The 14,829-nt window shown below is 46.8% G+C and overlaps 1 protein-coding gene across 1 annotated transcript in view; it reads right to left on the reverse strand.

The window, feature by feature from the left end:
* LOC130473127 (ceramide synthase 4-like) overlaps positions 1-14,829 on the reverse strand; it is a 97,404-nt gene that overhangs the window by 13,075 nt on the left and 69,500 nt on the right. Inside the window, exons 7-11 of the mRNA XM_056844658.1 lie at positions 13,543-13,660; positions 11,815-11,933; positions 8,303-8,360; positions 6,452-6,502; positions 4,655-4,747 (exon numbers count right to left, since the gene is read on the reverse strand). Coding sequence (XP_056700636.1) covers positions 4,655-4,747; positions 6,452-6,502; positions 8,303-8,360; positions 11,815-11,933; positions 13,543-13,660 — 439 coding nt within the window. The remainder of the gene's footprint in view (positions 1-4,654; positions 4,748-6,451; positions 6,503-8,302; positions 8,361-11,814; positions 11,934-13,542; positions 13,661-14,829) is intronic.

Raw genomic sequence — 14,829 nt, forward strand, 5'->3', positions numbered from 1 at the left:
AAAAGACTCAGTTTCTCTGCTGGTATTCCTTTTGTAGTCCTTGTAGATCTCCTTAAGGTCTGAGAGGGTTCCGCTGTTCCATCAGCACCGGGATCAACCCCTTTTGAATCTGCAGTCTCTTGCTGTTCCGCAGGAGCAGGTGGATTGCAATCCCATGCTGTAAATGGAATCTCTATGGTTTCCTCTTCACAAACCTCTGGATCATCAAAGTTATTAATTTGTTGATTATTAATAACATTTCTTTCATCTATATATACTGCATTCAATATTTGTAAATTGTAAGTCTTAATGTCCATTATCCTGTATCCTTTTGAGAAAGGATGGTATCCCACAAGAATTCCAAGTTCTGTAGTAGGATCCATTTTTCCCCTTTTCTCCTTTGGGATGTATGCAAACACACGAGATCCAAATGCTTTCAAGTGTTTCAGACTAGGCTTCCTGCCATTCCATCTTTCATATGGAGTCATGTTGATAACACTTGAAATTGTCCTGTTGTAAAGGTAAGCTGCTGTATTTACACATTCTCCCCAGCAGGGGTAAGGCAAGCCTGCCTGTAGCATTAAACATCTTGCACTTTCCATCAGAGTTCTGTTAAACCTTTCTGACAACCCATTGTTCCTAGGGGTATATGCAACTGAGGTTGCATGCTCTATTCCTTCAGATTCAAGAATTTCTTTCATTTCTTTATTAAGGTACTCACTTCCATTGTCAGTGAACAATAACTGTATACCTCTGTCATGTTTATTCTTCATCAGGGCAACATAAGCTTTAAACTTTTCAGCTACTTCAGTCTTTGATTTCAACAAATACACATATGCAAATCTTGAGGCGCTGTCTATGAAATGCAGAACATATTTTGCCCCTCCTGCTGAAGCCTTGAGTGGGCCAATCAAGTCTGAGTGCACTTCTTCCAAAATCTCTGCCTTAACACTGCTTGGCCTCTGCACGTGCTTAGGCGCTGTTCCCTTTCCTCTGAGACACACTTCACAACGTTCTTTGTCCTTAAAGCATTCCTTAACTGGCATTCCACAATCAATCAGCAGTTGCTTCACTGATTTAAAGTTTTTATGAGCTAGTTTCACGTGCCATTGGTACAAACAGTCCTTGTGGTTACAATCTGCAGCCTTCTGCTCTGCCAATCCTTTATTAAAAGCAACTAGGCATTTTGATTCTTCCTCAACATTATCTTCATTTCCATCAAAATCACTTTCATCAGAATCAACATTGCTCTCAAAATCACTACAAGCATATTCCTCCAATTGACTTGCAACATTCTCCAGGCAATAGTGTGAGCCTACTGATAGCACTGGGTATTCTCTTCCTTTAGAATCAAATAAGCGACATTTGTCTTTTGTTATAGACACTTCAAAGTCTGCATCCACTAATTTATTCACGGACAGTAAATTTTCATCTGAATTAGGCATTAGGAATACGTCTTGTAAGGTTAAATGCATTACATTTCCACAATAGCTTTGAATTGCAATAGAAACTTCTCCTTTCTGAGTGCATAGAAATCTTTCTCCACAAGCCATAACTAATGTTTCATCACAAGGCTCTAGAAAGTCAAAAGCTGATCTCAAGCCAGACACATGTACATCTGCACCACTGTCCAGAACAAATGTATTTACACGCCTTAAATAATCTTTGGTTGAAGCTGTATTCGAGACTAGATAAGCCTTTGGGTGACTGTGCCATCTGGGCTTCCCTTGGCTTGTACTTGGGCTCCCTCTTGTGGACGATTGGGGCTGTTGCCTCCCATTTCCATCCCTCTCCCTTTGTGAGGATTTGGCGGGCTTTTCTTCCCGGCGAGAGGGGGGGGGAATTTCTCCCTTTGTTTCACGTCTCTCACATTGAAACGACCGGTGACCATGCCTTCCACACAAGAAGCATCTGATTGTGGATTTGTCATTTACACGCAGTACAGACACTCCACGAGACAATTCCCTCTCTTGGCTCCTGTCTGCTTCAAACTGTTTAAGTGCAGTCACCAGCTTAGTAAGGGTTAAGTCCTCTCTACCCAAAAGATTCCTTTTTTCAGCGTTATATTTAAAATGCAAACTTCCCAGAAATAGTACAAGAAACTCTTCTTCACCGATTTCCCCTCCTACAGCCTTCAATTCTGATTCCATATCTTGCATTTTCTTAAGGTGTTGCAAGAGGGTCATATCTCCAGACATTTTATTTGCATACAGTCTAGTTTTTAAAATCATTTTCTGGGTTTTTGACACAGTTCCAAATTTCTCATTGAGTGCATTTAGCATTTTCCTGGCGCTATCATTATTCAAAATTATCGCAGTTTCTTCCGGATTAATTGAGTTGGCAATCAAATTCATTGCCTGGGCATCTGCAATCTTAAATTTCTTAAGGGCTTCTCTATCTGTGTCAGCTGGCGGGTCTTCATTCAAAACGTGATTCACCCCAATTGCTGTTAAAGCATTTTCCACCATTCTCTTCCATACTGGAAAGGAGGCTTGGGTGATATGGGGGACAGAAACGGATTGGGGTTGTTTTGAATTCATACTTTCCTTATCGTTGCTCATTCCAGCGGCTCAGGGCTGCTTTCTTCCTCACAGGATCCAAGCGTGGCGCGCGGGGTTAAGTTTCCTGCCGTCCTTTGCAGACCAGGCTGCTGGCTCCGTCACAGGAAAATTCCCTCTGGGCGTTTGTAAATCCTTTCGTCTCCAGTGAAGATCCCAAAAGCAAAAAAAAAGGTGCGGTGTGATCCTATCTCAATAGCCAAAATAAAAACCAACCGTACTCAGCTACCACTTGTTGGGGGATCGGGGCCCCAGTTCCTGTAAAGGGAACCCCGATCTTTAATTTATCTGCTACCAAATCAGAGGGAATGGATCGTTCCTCTTGAACTATGAGAATTGAGATCACACACACGCACAAAAGAGGCAAGACGCATTTGTCTTGAAGTAAAACAATCTTTACTCTAACTCAGGGTAAGGAAAAAGTCACTGGGATACAAAACAAATAATATCTGTCTACATTCTATGTTTCCTATACTTGCCAAAAGCCTTTGGCAAGGCACTAAGCTTACTTACGAGTAGGCACCCTTAGCAAAAGGAGAGCCTCTCTCCATCCTGCCTGTTCAGCAGTCAAGCAAGGAGAAAGTGATCAACTACTTTCTCTTCTAACAAAGAAATCGAAAGCAGTTGAACATGCAAAGTAGTTGTATACGTGACCCTCGGGGCACGACTGCAATGGCCACTACACTGACCAAATGGTCAGTTACAATATTAACCCTTTAACTGTCTGACATGTAACAAAGCTCGCTGTCTAATACCCAACAACCTTCCACCTGGTCCCTTTAACTGGAGGTGCCGGGGATTCAACCTGGGACCTTCTGCATGCCAGGCAGATGTTCTACCACCGAACCATGGCCCATGGTTAAGATGTGTTTTTAATCTGTTTTAATGTGTTAGCTGCCTTGGTGATCCTGATGGGGGCAGAAACAGGGTATACATTTTTGTAAATAAACTGAAAACGCTAGCACATTGTGTAAACTCAGAAATAATAAAAATGGAATATGCCCAGTGCAGTGGTTACATTTTAGAAATAACAGGTTGTTTTCTGTTGCCCAAGAAGGTCGGACCAGAACCAACGGGATGAAATTAAATCAGAAAAGTTTCCAACTAGACATTAGGAAGAATTTTCTAACAGAGCTGTTCCTCAGTGGAACAGGCTTCCTCGGGAGGTGGTGAGCTCTCCTTCCCTGGAGATTTTTTAGCAGAGGCTTAGATGGCCATCTGTCAGCAATGCTGATTCTGTGACCTTAAGCAGATGATGAGAGGGAGGGCATCTTGGCCTTCTTCTGGGCACTGTGTGTGTGTGGGGGAGTAGTTGTGAATTTCCTGCATTGTGCAGGGGGTTGGACTAGATGACCCTGGTGGTCCCTTCCAACTTTATGATTCTATAATTCCAAGCAATTAAAAAAAGTAGCCCCTTTATTCAACGCCCCCTGGACATAGAAAGCTAGCATTTTAGGAAATAGCTGGCTAGAGCAAATCCCTGGATATACTAGTTTTCCACCTGCAGGGATTTTTTAAAATCCCATTACAGGAAACTCCTTTTGCAAGGTGAAGTCATTCAGCCTGGATGCAGGTAGACCACCACACTGAGGGCACAGCGAAGACCCCAACATTCCCAAACAGGTGCTGGGAGTGATCTTCTCCTTGCGCATGTTCACTTCCTAAAGATTTTTTAAAAAGGTAAAGGTAAAGGTCCCCGATGGGTCATTCCTGACATCCCGACATTTACTAGGCAGACTTTGTTTACAGGGTGGTTTGCCAGTGCCTTACCCAGTCATCTTCCCTTTACCCCCAGCAAGTTGGGTGCTCATTTTACCAACCTCGGAAAGATGGAAGGCTGAGTCAACCTTGAGCCGGCTACCTGAAACCGACTTCCGTTGGGATCAAACTCAGGTCGTGAGCAGAGCTTGGACTGCAGTACTGCAGCTTACCACTCTGCACCGCAGGGCTCCGAAAGATACCTGCATTTAAATCTGAATCTTTATGGATGTTTTTTCCATGCAAGGTTGCAATTCCCCATCTCATATCATCAACCAGGAGGGAACCCAGTGGGGCGATACTGGAAAGGCACGTAAAGCCGGGCTTTCCGTGGACCCTGTCTGACGCTCTTCACTCACCTTCCTTTTCACGTCAAACGGGAGGGTGATGACCAGGGAGCAGTAGAAGGAAAGCTGCAGCATGTAGTAGGCAAAGATGGAGGGCAGAAGTGGCTGGAAAGGAAGCGAGAAAGGAGGGGCGAGTCTGAGTTATCCCATCAACACCCAAAGTTCGACTCAAGCGATCACCTGGTTGCCCTCTATGCCACCAGTATCCAATGGCCGTGGCTTCTCCCAAGGCTGCAATAAGGGAAACCTGGTTGAATCCCAGCCTCTTGCGGGGGGGGGGGGGAGCGCACAGCTACTGGCACAAGGAGTAACCCCCTCCCCCAACCAGAGAAGTGCCATGCCAACAGCAGCATAGATTTAACATCTTCACAGGGAGAAAATTTCAACAGGTCCAAGCCAATATTTTCGGGGATGCTGCTCTAGTCCCCTATCTGGCTTCCAGTGCCTCTGGATAACTGAATAGATAACCTCTGTGAGTGGAGGTTCTGTTTAACTATCATGGCTTGAGGGGGGCTTTCAAACACCACAGTCATCCTTGGACTGTCTTAAGTAATCAGAGAAAAACCAGCAGGGAAGGGTGTCAGAAGCAGACCTCTTTGGGAGGTCGTTCCAGAGCTGCCTTTGAAAAGTCCTTCTCTTTGTGGTCACCCACTGTACCACTGATGGTAGAGGACAAGGGTTGCCAGGTCCCTCTTCACCACTGGCAGGAGGTTTTGGGGGCAGAGCCTGAGGAGTGCGGGGTTTGGGGAGGGGAGGGACTTCAATGCCATAGAGTCCAATTTCCAAAGCGGCCATTTTTCTCCAGGGGAACTAATCTCTGTCGGCTGGAGGTCAGCTGTAATAACAGATCTCCAGCTAGTACCTGGAGGCTGGCAACCCTATAGGGGACCTAATACACCGCTTGATGTATCTACATCCTTAAGAGCCCGGCATACAACAGAAGGTGAGACAGTGAAGCCAGGTTTTAGCATATAAGAAATGAAGAAATTCACAGGGAGCTTCACTGTACTAGAAGGGCTTTTAGATATTTCTTACTGCCCATTATGTTATGATTATAATATTAGGATGTGTGATAAGTTATAATTTTATACTGACCACTGAGGAAGGCCTTTCCAGGCCGAAACGCGTCTGGTCGTTTTTGGATCTCATATTGGTCAAAGAAAGATTGTATATCGCAGTTGTTGATGTTTGTATATACTGAATGTGTAAGTTTTTGCCTTTACTAGGAGTTTTATGCTTTTAATCTACATATGCACCTTATTAAAATTTATATATTTGTAATTTTAGCATTTTTCAGCTCAACCTCTTTGGTTTGCAAACCCGATAGGGGACACATAGAAGAAGACCTCTGATACAGAAGAGAGGTCTATCAGTTGCTGGTAGCCATGATGGCAAAAATGGAACCTCCACATTTTGAGGGAGGATACCGAATGCCTGCACGGGAGGATGAGATCCTTCAGACCCTGCGTTCGGAGACTTTTTCGGGATCAAAGGTCATGAATGGGGCTCAAAAAAAGAAGTAAAGCCAGGGCAGATGGAGCAGCCCTTTTCTGGCAGCTGTGCTTTGGAATAGCTGCAGTGCCTGTATGCTTGTTTACCTATTCTCTCCAGGGTCAGAGGAGCATGCTTACTATATTAGGTGCTGGGGAACACAGGCAGGATGGTGCTGCTGCAGTTGTCTTGTTTGTGGGCTTCCTAGAGGCACCTGGTTGGCCCCTGTGTGAACAGATGGCTGGACTTGATGGGCCTTGGTCTGATCCAGCAGAGCTTTCCTTATGTTCTTATGTTGAAGATTTCTTGGCCACTTACCTGCTGTGGGTACCCAGTCCAGCTCTCGCGAAAGTCCCAGAACCAGGATTTCTGAAACAAGACACAACTTGGAGGACTGCATCCCACCTAGGTTTGCCAGGTTGCTTGGATTGGTGGGCTCAGGAGTGGGGATTGCGTGCACGTGCGACCACGCTGACATGATCACATTAGGGCTGTTGATTCGGTAAAAACTGATCTGAAAAAATACCGAATAAATGCAAATTTGGTAAAATTCGGGTTTACTGAGTCCACAAAATCCAGGAGGTTGGCAAAGCCAAATTTGCCATTCCTGAAAAAGCTGGAGGAAAATCTGGCTTTTTTGGGAATGTCTTTCTGCGGCTCCTGGGGGGGTGGGGCATTTTTGCAGGTAGAGGTCCCAAATTTTCAGGGTAGCTAGAAGGGACTCTCCTTGCAAGAACCCTCAAGTTTGGTAAAGATTGGGTCAGGGAGTCCCCTTCCAGACTCCCCTGGAGCCACGGAAAGCCATGAAAAGCCCGAATTTAAAACCGAATTCCTACCTTTATTGGTATAGGAAATTCAGCATTTGGGTTTCCCTGGTGGGGGGGGGGGGAATGGCCAATAAACCTGAACCTGAATTTTACCGAATTTCTTTTCCCAACAGCCCTAAATCACATCACTTCCGGTTTACCCGGATCAAGTGTGCTATATACCTTACAAAATCCCACCTGTTCTGGGCCAATAATCTTGGAGTTGGCCATCCAAGACACAAGTCTACTCAACAAAAAAGCTGCATATATCTTACAAAAAACTAATTGACAACAAACTAATAGGTTGAAAATTCTTTGGGTTATCCTTATCTCCAGCTTTATAAATTGGAACAATTATGCTGGAATGCGATTCAGGGGGTATCACACCAGTAGAATTAACTCGGGTAACCAAAGACACACTGAGACAGCTAAGTAGTATGACTCAATTTAAAATAAGGCTTTTCCTCTTTTAACTATGCTCCTTTTAAGACTGGATGAGGCAACAAATGAGTATCAACATAAATGAAGCTCCTGCAAAAGAACACAACAGCCTTACAGGGAAGCAGCAAAATGCTGCAAAATGAACACGACCAGACTGGTTCAGACACATCTGATCAGCTCACTGAATGATCTGTTTCCTGCTTGTAATGAGTGACGAGAACGGCAGCTGAATCAGCAAGTGGTCAAACACACCAAGATGCAGACCAACTGAGTATATAATTAGTGCGCTCTCTCTCTCTCCTGGCACCTGGAGAAACATCAGTTGTCCCATATATTGTGGGGTGGAAAGTGCCATCAAGTCACAACTGACTTATGGCAACCCCGTAGGGTTTCCAAGGCAAAAGATGTTCAGAGGCGGTTTCCCATGGCTTGCCTCTGCATAGAAACCCTGAACTTCCTTGGGGGTCTCCCATCCAAGTACTAACCAGGGCAGACCCTGCTTAGCTTCTGAGAGTTGTGAGATTGGGCTAGCCTGGACCATACAGGTCAGGGTGTCCCATATATTATACTGTGATATTTTTTCCAGCTTTCAGTTTTGAAACACCGCTGTGACTGGATGGAGACTTTGGGGGCTGTGTTGGGGGGTCTTTCTGGGAATTATGGCAAGCTACATTGCATCACCAGATACTGGGTCATTCCACCTTGCACTCACCAAAATAAGCAGCCCCCCCCTCCCAAGTAGGCGTCCCATCGGAAACACCCAGTTGCGGGGATCATCCACAAACCAGCCGGCTGCCATTTTGAAAACAGTTTAGATTCATTCAGGATATTTCTGTGCCGCCTCGTCAGAGTGCTGCCTGAGAAGACCACAGTCCATTAAAAAAAACCTTATAAAAAACTGGCTGGGGGTCTCCATACTCACATCATGCAGGGCAGCCAGGCCTGTGGTGAAGGATGTGATATAAAAGGCGGTCCTCCAACTGCAAAACAAGCAGAGAAACAGAAGTCAGGGTTCAGCTGGGTGGAAGAAGCCAGGGGAAGGAGCTTCCTGGACTTGGCCAGGGCCACCTCTCAGAACTCAGTCAATCACTAGACTTTCAGAGGGGAATGATCTTTCTCATAACGCATGCATTTAAGGGCCCGCCCAGTAGGGTTGCCAGGTGGCTTGGAATGGCGGGCAATTGCCCACCAGTCCATCGTCCAGCTCACAGCAAGGATCTTGCGTGTGCGGACGTGAACAATGCAATCCTGTCACTTCTGGAAGTGCCTCAGCGCGAAGAGATGATTTACCACTCAAATGGGGGGTTTGAGTGGTAATTCATCCTGTTGCGCTGCAGCACTTTCAGAAGTAAACTGGAAGTGAAGGGATTGCATCGCTCACGGCTGTGTGTGTGTGATCCCCACCCCAAAAATCTCCCACCGGAGGAGAGGCAACAGCTCCTGGTCCACCCTCTCCTGCGAAAGGAGGGGGGGTGATCATCTCCAACTCCTTCCTGAACTCCCTTCGGGCTCAGTGCTTAGCCGAACGCACTGCCCAGGCTCTGCCCCAAGGTGTACTTGAGCAAGGTGGTTGTTGGTACAAAGACTCAAAATTATACGTGCCTAAGATACTTCGAAGAGAAGTCCTGCAATTGGCCCATGGAGCTAAAACTGCGGGACACTTTGGGTTCCTGAAAAACCTTCACTTGTTGCGCAGACAGTTTTGGTGGGGGGGGGATGCGTTCTGATGTGGACTCCTTCATTCGCAGCTGCCCTATTTGTGCCACAGTCAAACGGTCTCAAGGCAAGCCCCCAGGACTGCTGCAACCGCTGGAAATTCCCAGCAAGCCCTGGGAGGTGATTGCCATGGATTTCATGACGGATCTCCCACTTAGTGGGGGCAAAACTGTACTATGGGTTGTTACTGACTTATTTTCCAAACAGGTACATTTGGTTCCGTGTGCGGGTATTCCCTCCGCCCCCAAGTTGGCCCGCCTCTTTGTGTCACATGTTTTCCATCTTCATTCGTTCCCACGCAAGATAATCTGCGACCGCAGAAGTAGTTTCGTGGCTAAATTTTGGAAGGTTTTCCTCAAGTTGGTGGGGGTGGAGAAAGGGTTGTCTAGTGCTTACCATCCCCAGATGGATGGGCAAACTGAACGAGTCAATGCTGTACTGGAATGTTATTTACGTTGTTATGTCAATTACCACCAAGATGACTGGGTGGAACTGTTGCCTTTCACAGAATATGCTTACAATAATGCTGTCCATCAATCTACAGGGTTCAGCCCTTTCTATGCTGTGTATGGTCAGGACTTCGGTCCTATTGCCCCTGTAGAGGTAACCGAGGGGGAGGGGGATCCTGATGTAGCCTCTTGGGCGCATGCCCTCTGCACCACGTGGCCCTGGCTGGTGGGCAACCTAGACAGAGCCAAGCGCAAGTATAAGGTGCACGCAGATAAGCATCGCTCTCCCAGCAAGGACTTCCAAACTGGTGAATTAGTATATCTTTCCACCAAAAACCTGCGATCCACTCGCCCTTGCCACAAACTCAGTGCCAAGTACATTGGACCATATCCCATTGCCCGGATCATTAACCCTGTCACTGTGGAACTAACTCTCCCCAAAACCTTGAGAAGTATCCACCCAGTCTTCCATGTCAGCCTCCTTAAGCCTCATGTCGCCTCCTCGGAATGGCACTCGGAACCGCCTCCCGAGCAGCCCGTGATGGTGGGGGGGGGGGGAGGAACATTTCGAAGTGTCAAAGATCCTAGATTCGCGTATACGGCATGGATCCCTGCAATACCTAATTCGCTGGAAGCACTTCCCCCCTGCCTACGACGAGTGGGTGCGTGCACAGGATGTCTCCGCCCCACACTTAGTGAACGCCTTTCACACCGCCTGCCCGGACAAGCCGTCCCCCTTGCAAGATGGGAGGGGGCCTTAAGGGGGGCAGAATGTCAGGCATGTGTCTCAGTTGGTTTGTTTAGTTTCGTTTTCCCACTGCCCAGACTCAAGGACTGTTGTGCATACCTAAATCTGTTTGAAGCTGTGGGAACCTCAGCGCTGTTTGTGTTTTGTAATCTCTTGCTTTTTTCTATGCTTTTATATTACCAAGTGCAAGCCAGCAAGCTTCATTCCTGTCACCTTTTCTTTATGCTCTGTTAACCTATTTGACCAGTAAAAACCAGCTTCTTTGGACCTGACTGTCTCTGATGTGGTTTTTGGTTCAGATTGGGCCAAGGGCTTACACAACCCTACTGCCCAGTGAAACTCAGGCATTAGATTTAGGATGAAAAGAAAGTCATTATTTACATAAAATTAACTTACAGGACTCTTGGCTGCAAAACGCAGGAAAGGCTTCCCAGTTTTAAAGTGGAACTCGACCACTTCATGGTGGACAAGTGTCTATTAACTGCTCCACAGAACCTCCATGTTCAGAGACATTCTCTTTCTGAACACCAGGTGCTGGGGACATTCAGCAAAGGAGGGCTGTTGACAGAAGTATCCGGCTGGCCGTCAGAAAGAGGATGCTTCACTACTTGTATCCAACTTGTTCTAATCTTATGGGGGCCCATCTGCAGCTACTAGCCAAAGCAGCTGAGAGAATCCCCCAATTCTGGTGCCAGTCTATCTCTGACCTCCAGCTGCTCGTGCAAACTGGGGGAGGGCTATTAACTTGACGCCCCACTTGGGGACTTCCCACAAACACATGTCAGGCCCTTTGGGCTGACACGGCAGTTCACATCGAATACAATTAATCTCACCATGGAAGTAATCTAATGCTCCAGGAACCCCAAATTTATAAAATTATTTACAATCGGGGACAATCAGACAGCTAACAGGTTTTTAAAAATACATAATAAAAACATGGCTTAGAAACCTATCAGGATCAAACAAACACGCATCATTAAAACCAAAGCTAAAAATACACATAGAACGACAACATAAACACAGCAATTAAAACACCAGACAACATTCAAAAATGGCCACAGACGGGGACAGATGAGTCACCCTGGGGGAATGGGGAGAGTACCAGAGTTTTAGTGCTATGACTGAGAAGTCCCTGTCCCGGGTTTCTACCTCCTAATCTTAGAAGGCACCCAAAGCAGGGCCTTGGAGGATGACTGTAGTGGTCGGGTTGGTTTATAAGGAAGTAGGTCCTTCAGGTACGCTGGTGCCAAACCATACAGGGCATTAAAAGTCAGCCTCGGCACCTTGAATTGTGTTTGGAAACAGATTGGGAACCAGGGTAGATGGGCCAAGACTGGAGTTATATGGTCCCTACGACCCCCTCCAGTCAACATCTTGGCTAAAGTATTCTGTACCAACTGTAGCTTTTGGACAGTCTTCAAGGGCAGCCCCACATTGAGAACATTGCAGCAAAGGAGATGTGCCCTCCTCCTGAATTCATTTCTGCTCTCCTTCAAAAGCACACCATCCTTTCTGGCTCACCAGGCTTCGCAGAATTTCTTTGTCAGGCTGGGCCGGTCTTGGATGAGCCGGGATCGAAACCATCTCTCCACCTGCCGGGGCTGCAGGTCGCATTGTTTGGCCAGACCACTCAACTCACTCTAGGAAAAGAGGGCCCAAAACAACTGTGAGAAAAAGTCACATACGTTCCATGAAAAACAAGTTTTGTATGTCCAGAGCATCTAAATGCATCATTTCAAACTGTCCCCCTGCATACAGAAAACTAATTGATCAAGAGGAAAGTAGACCAAAACTTTCCCCCTATCCAAACATGCTAATTTTCTTGGTGGGGGGCATTCAAATGCTCCTCTGTGTTTAAAAATCCCTCCTGCTAGAAAACAAAAATGTCAGAGTGGTGGAAAAAAATCTAGCTCGCTTCCTTGGGATATTCTCAAAGTCTGCTGAATAAATTTATCTGGAAATAGAACCCACTGAACTGTTTCCTCACAGATTTCTCAGGATGTCTTGATCAGATACGTTCGTAGACAACCATCCACCAAATCACAACAGAGCTGTTCCTGAGGAACCAGCAGCTTATGTTCTGGCCTAAATGAAATGCCAATTTAAATATCTTACCTGAGACCAAATTAGTCCAGCCTTTATTGATATAACTAGGTCTGGGAGATAAATGAAGCTCCATTATTATCTGGCTGCCAGAGTCTTTTGGGATGAGCTTGGGGGACAAGAAGAGTGTTCTGGCTCTGGAGCTCACTCCAGGGACCCAAAGAACGCTGGAGGAGCTAGAGGGGAGATTGGGTGCCCCTTATCTGGTTCCTCCAGAGTCCAGCAGGCCTTCAGAGGAGAGGCAGGAGGGGAAGAAGAGGTGGCATAGGAGGAAGAGATGGAGGTGCACCCCAAAGTGCCGCCGTCTCAACCTCTCCTCCCTTAGACATCTCTTTCTGTCCACTCCCCTAGACACAGTGTGCCTGCCCCAAGCTCCTCACAGGAGGCAGCCTTTACGTAGATTATAATGGACCCAATTTTTTTTTTGGGTAACCTGGAAATAAAGCCGAAATACCCCTTTGCTAATATGGGTATTTGGCTTATTCCGGCCCAATAAACCCGAAATTTTCTGATTTTTTTTTTGCACACCCCTAATGCAGAGGGATAGTAGTAGGGTTGCCAGGTTCCTCTTTGCCACCAGCAGGAGGTTTTTGGGGTGGAGCCTGAGGAGGGTGGGGTTGGGGGGGAGGGACTTCAATGCCATAGGCTGGAGATCCGTTGCAATAGCAGAAGATCTGCAGCTAGTACCTGGAGGTTAGCAACCCTGGATAGTAGGCATGGAGAAATCAGCATTGGTAATAAGACAGGAATCCCAGGTGCGCACAGAAGACGAAGAGTTGGTTTTTATACCCTGCTTTTCTCTACTGTAAGGAGTCGCAAAGTAGCTTACAATTCCCTCCGCCGCCCCCCGCAAAAAAAACCCTAGTATCTTGTGAGGCAGGTGGGGCTGAGAGAGTTCTGAGAGAACTGTGACTGGCCCAAGGTCACCCAGCAGGCTTCATGTGGAGGAAGCAGGGAATCAAACCAGGTTCTCCAGATTAGAGTCTGCCGCTCTTAACCACTACATCTTGAGGGCAGGCGCGAGTGGAAAGGGAGGTGTGACCAGGGGGACCTAGTGGTAGGCAGAGAGGGGGCCCATGGGAACTCTCTGCCTGAGACCCCCCAAAACCTGGAACCAGCTATAGATGGGACGGTATATAAACTCACCTCTTCTGGTCCCTTTCGGTGCCTGCTGTAAAAGGCTTCCAGAACAGCATTTGGAGCAGGTTTCCTGCACACTTTCTCCCGAAGTCCCATTTTTCTGCTAAGGGGCAGAGCAACTATCCTGTGTGTGAGAGAAGAGAGGGATCCAGTCGGGCACCCTTTTCACAGCCTGCTTTCTGGGCCAGCATTCAGCACAGGAAGTGAACTCCAGGACCAGCATGTGATTCTGATAGTTAGGGAAATTCACCCCCCCCCATTTTATTTGCTGATTATCCCCTAATTTTTCTTGTTACTTTGTCCCACTCTTCCTAAAATCCAGTTAAATGTGGGGAATATTTGTAATTGCTTGCAGAAGTCTCTTGCACACTGTATGACAGCTTCCTGGATTTGCAACTTTTGCAACATTTGCAAGTTTTGTCTGCTCTACATAGGGTTGCCAGGTCCCGCCTCGCCACCGGAGGAAGGTTTTTGGGGCAGAGTCTGAGGAGGGCGGGGTTTGGGGAGGGACTTCAATGCCATAGAGTCCAGGAACGAAGGAGGGTCCTCCTGGTTGTTCCCTCAAACAATGCTGGCCTCAAGAAAGACGCCATCAATCGCTCTTCGAAACCATTCTTTACTTCAGGGACCCTGGATGTCTCCCCTCCTCCTTCAGCTTCTACCTTCCTTGACAACTTCTCTGCCATTCAACTGCAGCCCCCTTATGGCGACCCCTCAAGGAGTTTTCAAGGCAAGAGACAAACAGAGGTGGTTGGCCATCGCCTGCCTCTGCATAGCAACCCTGGACTTCCTTGGTGGTCTCCCCTCTAGGTTCTAATCAGGGCCAACCCTGCTTAACTTCCAAGATCTGACAACATTGGGCTAGCCTGGGACAACCACGTCAAGGCAACGACTTCTCTAGATGTAAATCAAAACAAAAACACAAAAACACATAGGCCATTTATGCTTGGTAATTAGCAGCGCATTCCAGGCTGAATTGCCCCACATATTTTTTGTTCAGGATGTGACTGTGAAGCTGGCGCATACCTGCTTGGCATTACTAAAGAGCCCCTTTAACGTGACCTTTTGTGTAAGCTCCGCTCTCACGGCGAAGAATCCTCTCAAAGAACCATGCAAAATCACAGCTGCGATTGCTAATGGCTATGCAAACCAGGAGCAGGCGAGTGGGGTGTGTGGAATTTCTCCTTTTGCATCGGGACCGTGAATAGACATTTTAAAGGTTGCATTTAAAAAAAGAGCTTTGAGCGAGCTTGAAAACTGACCCTGCATAAATGGCCATAAAGACCCTTTCGC

The sequence above is a fragment of the Euleptes europaea genome, chromosome 2 (genome assembly GCF_029931775.1).
Source record: "Euleptes europaea isolate rEulEur1 chromosome 2, rEulEur1.hap1, whole genome shotgun sequence".
Taxonomy (NCBI): domain Eukaryota; kingdom Metazoa; phylum Chordata; class Lepidosauria; order Squamata; family Sphaerodactylidae; genus Euleptes; species Euleptes europaea.